The 10,937-nt window shown below is 39.6% G+C and overlaps 1 protein-coding gene across 1 annotated transcript in view; it reads right to left on the bottom strand.

The window, feature by feature from the left end:
* Window positions 1–669: 669 nt before the first annotated feature.
* Window positions 670–10,937, bottom strand: part of LOC124274919 (phospholipid-transporting ATPase VD-like) — a 102,296-nt gene continuing 92,028 nt past the window's right edge. Inside the window, exon 28 of the mRNA XM_046710640.1 lies at window positions 670–937. Within this exon, the coding sequence (XP_046566596.1) occupies window positions 670–937 (268 nt within the window). The remainder of the gene's footprint in view (window positions 938–10,937) is intronic.

Genomic DNA, 10,937 nt, shown 5'->3' with positions numbered 1-10,937 from the left:
TTTGCCTTTAACACAAATATTTAGCCAGTTATTACACATGAAAGTACCTGCATTTTCCCACAACACTGTTCCTGAGATCTTGGAGTCATTTTGTACAGACTGTATGTCAGTTGACAGGCTGTAGGGCTGAACGTATACACTTGTGTCGATGCAGCATATAAAACTTGTGGTGATTGTGTCATACGCAACACAACCGTACATAACATGCTTCCACAGTACTAAGACATATCCTGAATGAAATGATCAGAATAATGTCGCAATGACCTCACAGAACATCCATGTTGTCTTATAGATTCATAAGTTCATCTACATGTTACCTTATTGATCCCATGAAGTGAGTGGTCTTGTGAGAAAAGTGACGCATATAGAAAGTATGACCCTTGTCCAGTGCTGTGGAAAATCTTTTTTCGGAGAATGTGGTTAAAAAATTGGTGGCCAGTCTGTAGAAAAGTATATAATGTTTGACAGGTTCCACGTGATCTTGTAAAAAATTCTTCAAAAAAAGAGAAAAAAATCTTCAAAAATTCCACATGCAAACCCTCTGGTTTCAACCTTCCAATATGGGATTTCTCCAACATATTTGACATTTGACTGTTCATCATCCCACAGAATCCAAATAACAGTTGGCATATTCTATACAATGATTCAGCATACTGTCTCCTTCAATGTTCATATAGGGCTGACACTGTCCACTGTTTGGTCAGAGGGGAACTTGTGCCGCTCGCGCACTCGCTGTCTGTAGTCGACACTTAATTTGTTCAGCTGTGGGTTGCCTCCTTTACGGGCGGAGTCAGGAGAATTGTCCACTGCCTCCCTGATGGTTGTTTCCGTGGTGATTGTGGTCTGCTGGTCACAATCTATAAGCTCCTTCTCGAGCTGTTTGACTTTCATGATGGCACTAGGCCAGACTGTTGCTTGTATAGCTCGGATGCAGAGTCTGTAAGAAAGCACAATATGATGAGGAAACACAAAGGTGACAGAACAAAGTAACGAAGATGTTCTTATGCTGAAGTACACCTTCCCTGTCATAAATGTGTAAGCAAGTCAGTTAAATGTTGCTATAACTGACTGACTGATTTCGATTTTACGTCGCTTTTAGCAATATTCCAGCAATATCACAGTGGGGGACACCAGAAATGGGCTTCACACATTGTACAGATGTGGGTAATTGAACCCGGGTCTTCAGAGTGACGAGTGAACACTTTAACCACTAGGCTACCCCTCCTCCCATGCTATGAACAGTATTCCAGTCATTTCACTGTTTAACAGCTCAATGTGGGCGAAAAGTCTGAAGTGATGCAAGTCTATGAGCATGGCTGTGGTGCTCACTCAGCAAAACAAAATCAGATCAAAGCAGGATTCAAACCCACAATTATTATCTTTTCTGTTTCCAACGGATGCAGCTCAGCTCAGCTAACCTTAGACAACGTGGGCATTTGACGTATACAATGTACAACCCAGCTGATTGTGTATTATCACATCAATATGGACCATGTATCATGTATTGGCCACCATTTTCCCTGGGCCCCGTTCCTCATAGTGATCTCATCACCAAGTCAGCCCTTGTTATCTCCCTTGAATGCCGAGCACCAGGCAGGGCAACAAAAAGTACCATCATTTAACATGTTACGGTATGATGCATCTGGGGCACTGAACCCCTGCAGATACTCTTTTCACTAGATCATCAGGACAGATGTCTCTCCAGCAAGATGTTTGACTTTGAAGTTTCAAGTTCAAATTAAAAGACACAAAGTATTCAGTTACTCTAAAAAGATGCCTCAACATAAGACTAATGCTTAGTCGCTGAAAATATATATTTTTATCAAAACAAACAATTCCTTTTAAATTGATAAGAAGACCCAGTGAGAAAGGAGATTCAGAATCCGAGGAAATCTAGACTTCATTTAGGGCTTTAGTATTGTATTATGATACGGGTCTTGGGTCAAAGTCAGGGTTCTGGTGAAACCCCTTATCTATCTGGCGTGCTGGTCTGCTTGGGGGGAATTAGCTCAGCAAAGAGTCCAAAGTCACAAGAAGCTAATTACAATTTTATCAACAAGAACAAAAATAACATGGGGTGGCCACAGAGAGTCGGTACAACCCTCTGGGCTGAGGGTTAGAGATGACCTGTGTTGGGAGTCTAAACCCTACTGACAAACAAATGTAGTTGGTGACTATTTATCTAAAATTGAAACAATAAAAAGATTATGATTCGTTGAATGATACAAAATGGGTGTTCCCTATACTAACCAATGAAATACAGAATATGCGGTATGGGGTGTGTCCTACAAATGAAATGACCAGACAGGGGAGTACTTAATCCTGCTAATCCTATTTCAACTGGCACTAATTGTGTTGACACATGTCCTGGAAGCTTCCTAATTTAACTGGCACTAATTGTGCTGACATGTTGCTTGGATAGTTATGGTGTTACAATAGATGGCTTAATGACCCTAATTTAAAGTGTTTGCATAATATATTTTAATGGAGATGATGACATATTTACTTTATCAAAGCAGTTCATAAAATCGTCTAGACATTACTTTGTCTTACTGAAAGGTTTGAGTCCTTGAAACCTTAGGCTAGGATTTATCTTGAACATCTGTGATATTGTAACTTATACCTTTTTCAATAGTATGTCTGTGAGATGAGTTTACTACTTTTGACTGGAGTCTTTCTCTAAGCTATTACAGATACATGATGAAACTAATATTCTATATTTATATTTTCCTAATATCTGAATCCTAATATATCGCTTGTAGAGGTTATAATTAATAATGAATTTTCGTATGAATTATTATTCCATGATAACTTCCCCGCTGTCTGAAAAAGTTTGGTCCCCAAACTTGAACAAAAATATAAAAAAAATGATTCTTAGATGGACAATGGTATTAACTTAGTGTATGGACAATCATATGAAACTGGTAGTACAGTAAATAATATTTATATATATATATATATTATTGTCCCTTGGTATTTGGGCAGAGGTTGTGTCTGTTGTCATCAGGGTGTCTGAATGTGGAATCTGGCTGGTTTTGGCACTGCACTGGGTCATCTTGAAGTGATGGAGGTGCAAGAAGGCCTTGTGGTGGTTCCACATCCCGAGTTTGGAGTTGATTTGTCAATTATCCCATGCAGATAGTTGATTTTCATGAAAATACAAAGCAAATGAGAGTTAGTGTGCAGTCAAAATATATAAAAACTTATTGTGATGGTTTCAAGTGTACAGAGTACATACAAATGAAATGTACATGAAGTAAATATATATGGAGATACATTTCCCTGCAAATAAATTTTGAGTTGTTAATGCATGGAAGAAAACAAAATGACAGTCGTGACCTGGAATGAAATGATGCTATTTGCGTTGGAATAAACAATGTACGTGGGTATGTACATATGAATGGGTATGGATATATTGTTAGGTACCTTTTTAATTTGGCTGATTTTGTTAGTTTCAACATTTTAAACATCTTAATTGTTTAGGGATTTTTGTTTAATTTTATTTTATTTTAGCTTTTGTTTATTTTGAGTTTACTTCACTGAAATTTTGTTCATTTCGCTTCAGCTCGGCCTGTACGTTTGGCTGAGGTTCGGTTTAATTCACTCGAATACAGCATTTTGCGCGTTATTTTTTTTGTTTCGGTACGGCTTATTTTCGTTTGTTTCACATTGGTTATGTTCATTCCGCGTTGGTAGGTTTGTTTCGCTTTCATTTCGCGTTGGTTAAGTTTGTTCCACATTGGGACGGTGTATTTCGTTTTCGTTTTGTGCTGGGTAAGGTTTGTTCCATTTCAGGACGGTGTATTTCGCTTTCGTTTCGTGTTGGCTAAGTTTGTTCCGCTTCGGTGGGATGTATTTCGCTTTCGTTTCGTGTTGGCTAAGTTTGTTCTGCTTTGGTGCAGTGTATTTTGCTTTCGTTTCGTGTTGGCTAAGTTTGTTCTGCTTCGGTGCAGTGTATTTCGCTTTCGTTTCGTGTTAGCTAAGTTTGTTCTGCTTCGGTGCAGTGTATTTCGCTTTTGTTTCATGTTGGCTAAGTTTGTTCCGCTTCGGTGGGATGTATTTCGCTTTCGTTTCGTGTTGGCTAAGTTTGTTCTGCTTCGGTGCAGTGTATTTTGCTTTCGTTTCGTGTTGGCTAAAGTTGTTCTGCTTCGGTGCAGTGTATTTCGCTTTCGTTTCGTGTTGGCTAAGTTTGTTCTGCTACGGTCTAGAGTATTTCGCTTTCGTTTCGTGTTGGCTAAGTTCATATGAGTTCACTTTGCATTTGAGATTGGTTGATCAGATCAATGCTCAAAATCTGTTGTGATGCAAATAACTCAGATGATCAGGCTGATGTCATTTGCTCACAACTAGTGACATCAGGTAACACAAAGTGAAATGACAGGACAAATATACGTTCCCCAGAGCTAACAGATCCATTTATTAACGAGGTGCTGTACCTTTTGCAGGAATATGACTATCTGGCGACCACAGGTGTGGGTCGGGAATGAATATTGGTAAGGTATATGGATTCTGTAATCAGTGTGCACTGCACGGTATTCAAAGGAGCCAACAATTCCGATGCCTTCTTCTTGTACAAAAGAGCGTTTGGATTTATAGATGGGTAATTCACCAGGAGTATCATAATCCTCTGGGGTGGCAGTATCAAACCATTGACAGAGATCCACCCAGCTCTCATTGATGTAATCCTGTATGAGGTGGAGAGGAACAGCTTCAAAATATGCTGTATGATATCTATGATCATTTTTGTCATAGTTATACGAGACTTTGACATAGCAGTCTCCTTGAACTATTTCAATGCCCACAACTCTCTTTATATTTTGATTGATTTCACGTAGGTGTATAGGTTCCATTGGGTATGGTTCCACGTCCAATACTGGGTCTGTAATGATTGATTGCTGTCTGAAACTTTTTGACAGTACATTGACTGATTTATCGTTTTGTGTTGATTCTCTTTGGTTGAAAAATTTGTGATTCTTCACTGGCCGTTTTCGTCGTTTTCCTGACATGTTTCTCTTGACGTGAAATTCTCTCCGAATTGAGTCTGGAATGCTGCTGCCATATTCTTTCCCATGTCTTTCCTCTTTCAGGATCCGTCCATTTCACTCTGTAGTAGATTTTGTTATTTGCTCTCTTGGAAGCAAGAATTGAGTGAATGTCATCAGGATTGAAAACCTTGGCATCATTTGTTGACGTTGGTTGTTGGGTTGGTTGTTGAACTTGACTTGCTTCTGATTGTGGCCTTGATTTTGGCTGATGATGCTTGTTGTTTATTCCTCGTTTTCCCTTGTTTGTATTTCCTTTCTCCTTGCGATTGGTTGGATTACTTGGACCTGGGGTGCTCTGCTTCTGCTTAGTAACTGTTGCACTGGGGCCAGCAGAGTTTTCCGGAGTTGCTTTCTTCTTCGTAGGAGTATTTGGATTGGTTTTCTTACCTCTCTGTTGTACAGGCGATTGAACCTTTGTTGAACTTGTTGACTGGGCGTTGTTGCTGTCAAGCTGTGGGTCGTTGACTTGTTCCTCGTTGTCATCTACGACGTCTGAATCCATATTGTTGCTGTTGTTGAGGTATGGTTCTGGCGGATACTGTGGGCGTTCAGCTGGATCGAAATATGGCTTCAGACGGTTGGCATGGACCAGTGGTTTGTGTAATTTGTCGTCAGAACTTCAGCGCAGTTTGTAGGTGAAATTTGGACCTAAATGAACAATGTAGTAACTGCCATACCATTTTTTTGTTAACTTGTTGCAGAGGCCTTTTTCTACTTTTTGACAATATAGCCAAACTCTTTGGCCTGGGGAGAAATCTGGCTCTTTAGCCTTACGATTGTATTGTTCAGAATACACCTCCTTTGCCCGAGTGGTGTTTTCAGATGCAATAGTCCTTGTAATTTCTAACTCCTCAAGCAAATTTGAAAGATAGCTTTTGTGGTTGTGGCCTAAATTTTCCTTTGGAATTAACGAAACATCTTGTGAAAGCTCTCATTTCTCCACCAAAAAGCATAACAAAAGGGGACTTTTGAGTTGATGAATTTGGAGCCATCCGATAGGCCATCATGATGCCTGGAAGCAACCGGGGCCAATTATTTTGAGTTTTGTTACAATAGGCTCTTAGTGATTGATTGATGTAGGAATTGAGCCTTTCTACACAGCTATTTGTTTGGGGATGGTATGGGCTAGTATGAGTGAATTTGATGGCCAAAAGTTCACAAATAGCCTTGATTAATTTGGACATGAAGTTCTGACCTCTGTCTGAAATTAAGGTCCTTGGAGCGCCATACCGGCAAAATATTTCTCTCACGAGAACATCTGCTACCTCTGTGGCTTCTTGGGTTCTGAGGGGAAAGGCTTCACACCATCTAGATGCTGCATCAGTGATGACCAAAATGTGTTTGTACTTATCTGGTGTTGTTGGCAAAGGAGAAGGGTGTCAACATGCCATCGGGTGAAGACTTCTTGAACAGGTAGTGGACATAGAGTTGCCTTTTTGCTGTGGTAGTGCCTCTTGGTCTGTTGACATACCTCACATGTCTGGATATATGTCGCAATTTCGGTGTACATCTTGGGCCAGTAGTATTTTGGTCTCATGGTGTTGTGCATCCTTTCTTTTCCATGGTGGCAACTGCCAAACTCGGAATCGTGGTAGGATCTCAGGACCTGATTCCTGAGAGTTCTTGGAACTGCCAGCTGTTTAATGAATTTGTCCGCATGGCCCTTCTGTCTCTGTGGGACAAATATGTATAAAATTCCTTCATCGATTTCAAAGGTAGTGGCTTCAATAAGAACCTTTTGGCGATCCTTTTCATTTTCTGTAAGGACATCATCTTCTTTGTAGTCAAAAATCTGTGTGAAATCTGGACAAATCCTTTGTAGATGACGTAAGTTGGGATGTGCATTAATATTTACCTGAACCATTGTGGCTTGTGTGACATCGTCACTTGTAGCGTGTAATGCTGCAACAACGTTTGCTGGTACTGTTTGGTAGTCCGCTTCATATTCAAAGGTGACAGACAAATGAGTTGTCTGTGTTGTTATGTCACTTGTTATGCAATCATCCTCAGTCTGAATTGATTGGGTGACGTGTGAGGATAGTTGTGGGCTTGTTGAAATGTTGGTATGGCTTCTTTTCCCAAGTGAAGTTACTGTAAAGACGGTTTTCTCAGCATCTTCTTCTGTTTGATTCTGACAGTTAATATTTTGCTCATATTCCCTGCGTGAGAGCGCATCGGCATTCCCGTTGGCTTTGCCGCTGCGATGAACGATATCAAAAGTATAGGTAGACAGTTCTAATGACCATCGCCCTAACCTACCTGTGGCATCCTTGATGGATTTGAGCCACTTCAATGCGATGTGGTCTGTGTAGACAGTGAATTGGGAATTTGCAAGGTATGGACGAAATGATCTAATGGCTTCAACTAAAGCTAAACCTTCTTTTTCTGTGATGCTCCAGTTCTTCTCACTGCGGTGAAGAGCTCTGCCTCCAAAAGCTATAGGGTGTTCATTATTCTTCTTGTCTTTTTGACTTAAGACAAACCCTATGCTCATATCGCTGGCATCAGTTGCGAGAAAAAATTCTTTGTCAAAGTCTGGATAAGCCAGAACGGGTGTGTTACACATAGCATGTTTGAGTGTGTTGAAAGCCTGATCAGACTCAAGTGACCACTGGAACTTTGGTTTCTTACCAGTTTCTGCCTCTGAATGCTTTTTTAACAATGCATTCAATGGCAGTGCTATTTTAGCATAATCTTTCACATATTTTCTGTAAAAGTTTGTGAGGCCTAAAATGAACGAACCTGTTTTGTGATTTGGGTATTGGGAAGGATTTTAATTGCTTCGACCTTTTGTCATCAACTTGGGAAGGTTTTAATTGCTTCGACCTTTTTTGTCATCAACTTGAACACCTCCGCAGGATAAAACATGACCAAGAAATGAAACCTTGTCTGTTGCAAAATGGCATTTTGATGGCTTAGTGTTAATTTTGCCTGTTTGAGATAGTAGAAGACTTGCTCCAAATGTTGGAGATGTTCTTCAAAGTTTTTGCTGTAGATTATCAAATCATCAATGTAAATCAACGCAACTTTGAAAAGCAATTTTCTTAGAACTTTGCTCATGAGTTGCTGAAAACAAAGTGGAGAATTAGACAAACCCTGGGGCAAACGTTTGAATTGATAAAGGCCTTGATGGGTGACAAAAGCAGTTTTATGCTTTGAGTCTTCGTGTAATGGCACTTGGAAGAAGCCATTGGCAAGATCTAAAGTGGAGAAAAATTGTAGCTTGGCCATTGCCGATGTGATCAACAACATCGTCAAAAACAGGGAGTGGCCATGACATTGGTAATGTGACAGAATTTAATTTTCTGCAGTCACAAACAAATCTATATGAGCCGTCACGTTTCTTAATTAAGATGATGGGGGCTGAATACATTGAAGTGGACTCCTCAATTAAATCATATTTGAGAAAATCTTCTACAAGTTCTTCAGTGACTTTTTGGAGATGAGGAGACTGACGATAAGGCCTACACTTAACAGGGGGATGGTTGCCCGTGTCAATTACATGCTCGTGCATGCCAGGTTTTACTAAATCTGCAAGGCTTGTTGAAAACATGTCTCTATTTTGTCCTAAAAAGCTGAGTAGTCTTTGTTGTTGGTCAGGCGTCAGTTGAGTCTTGGTCAAGTCGAATCCTAAATCTTGAGCAGTTTTGACATAATCCCTAGTGTCATTGTCTGTTTTCTTAACGTCATTGTTAACTGTATTTATGAAAGGTTGGTTGCAGTCAATTTCAAAGATAGAGTGGTTGTCAATGTGACTAAATTTGCCTACAACTGTACCCTTGTCTAAAACCTTTTCTTCTTGGGAAGGATTCATAAGCCTAAAAGTAGCAGTTTTCCTGTGCGCTTTTGAGAGGGTCCTACCACCTGCTACTTCAGAATGAGCAGTGAGGGAGGCAATTGGTTCAATGAGGATGAGGGAATCATCTTTTGCCTCAGGCAGTTTTACCTTATAATGAATTTCACTCTGAGGGGGCATATAAATTTGATCTATTGCTTTGGTTATCCACAAATTTCTTGAACTGAAGTGGCAATGAAATTGATGTATTGCCTATCTGAGGTGCTGTTGCCTATTATGAGGGAATGGCAGCTATAATCTAAGACTGCATCGTTGTCATTGAGGAAGTTTTCACCTAGTAGGACTGACTGTGGTAATGAGGGCAGGACATAGAATTGTTGTGAAAATTCCTGATCTTCAATGACAAAATCTAACACAACTGAACCCAACACTTTGTGCAATTCGCCGCCAACACCTTGAATGTGTGGAAAGGGTGAGTTTCCAAGTACAGGGTTGTTGAAAGCTTTGTTTAGAAAAGCAAACGAAATGCAGCAAATGGATGCCCCTGTATCTATTAAACAAGTTGTTGTTTCAGTGCCAAATGTTACCTGAATTACACTTTTGGCAAGGGGCGTAACTAAGGACACAGTTGGAATTTCACTTGCAAAGTTACTTTCCATACCAGACTCCATATTGGCCATGACACCTTATAGTATGTACCGTACTATAATTAAGAAAGACAAGAAATCAACAATGTAAAGTAGTACTTACAATTTTTGAAGACTTTTTCTTCCTTGGTTGGTAACTTTAAGAGTTGGTGGTCCTTAATCCAGTGCTGAGATCAGAGGTTGATGCAGTCGCTTGTTATTCCATATGTTCTTGTTACTGGTTGTGGTTAGTTCCTGGGCTCCGAGGTTCCGAAAATCGTTGATTCTCCACCAACTATTATGATACGGGTCTTGGGTCGAAGTCAGGGTTCTGGTGAAACCCCTTATCTATCTGGCGTGCTGGTCGGCTTGGGGGGAATTAGCTCAGCAAAGAGTCCAAAGTCACAAGAAGCTAATTACAATTTTATCAACAAGAACAAAAATAACATGGGGTGGCCACAGAGAGTCGGTACAACCCTCTGGGCTGAGGGTTAGAGATGACCTGTGTTGGGAGTCTAAACCCTACTGACAAACAAATGTAGTTGGTGACTATTTATCTAAAATTGAAACAATAAAAAGATTATGATTCGTTGAATGATACAAAATGGGTGTTCCCTATACTAACCAATGAAATACAGAATATGCGGTATGGGGTGTGTCCTACAAATGAAATGACCAGACAGGGGGATTACTTAATCCTGCTAATCCTATTTCATCTGGCACTTATTGTGTTGACACATGTCCTGGAAGCTTCCTAATTTAACTGGCACTAATTGTGCTGACATGTTGCTTGGATAGTTATGGTGTTACAATAGATGGCTTAATGACCCTAATTTAAAGTGTTTGCATAATATATTTTAATGGAGATGATGACATATTTACTTTATCAAAGCAGTTCATTAAATCGTCTAGACATTACTTTGTCTTACTGTAAGGTTTGAGTTCTTGAAACCTTAGGCTAGGATTTATCTTGAACATCTGTGATATTGTAACTTATACCTTTTTAATAGTATGTCTGTGAGATGAGTTTACTACTCTTGACTGGAGTCTTTCTCTAAGCTACTACAGATACATGATGAAACTAATATTCTATATTTATATTTTCCTAATATCTGAATCCTAATATATCGCTTGTAGAGGTTATAATTAATAATGAATTTTCGTATGAATTATTATTCCATGATAACTTCCTGCTGTCTGAAAAAGTTTGGTCCCCAAACTTGGACAAAAAAAACAAAAAAAAGATTCTTAGATGGACAATGGTATAAACTAAGTGTATGGACAATCATATGAAACTGGTAGTACAGTAAATAATATTTATATATATATATATTAGTGTCTCTTGGTATTTGGGCAGAGGTTGTGTCTGTTGTCATCAGGGTGTCTGAATGTGGAATCTGGCTGGTTTTGGCACTGCACTGGGTAATCTTGAAGTGATGGAGGTGCAAGAAGGCCTTGTGGTGGTTCCAC

This window comes from Haliotis rubra, unplaced genomic scaffold, assembly GCF_003918875.1.
Source record: "Haliotis rubra isolate DU_JTF1 unplaced genomic scaffold, ASM391887v1 Scf1, whole genome shotgun sequence".
Classification (NCBI taxonomy): domain Eukaryota; kingdom Metazoa; phylum Mollusca; class Gastropoda; order Lepetellida; family Haliotidae; genus Haliotis; species Haliotis rubra.
This window is presented reverse-complemented; position numbering and strand designations above follow the sequence as displayed.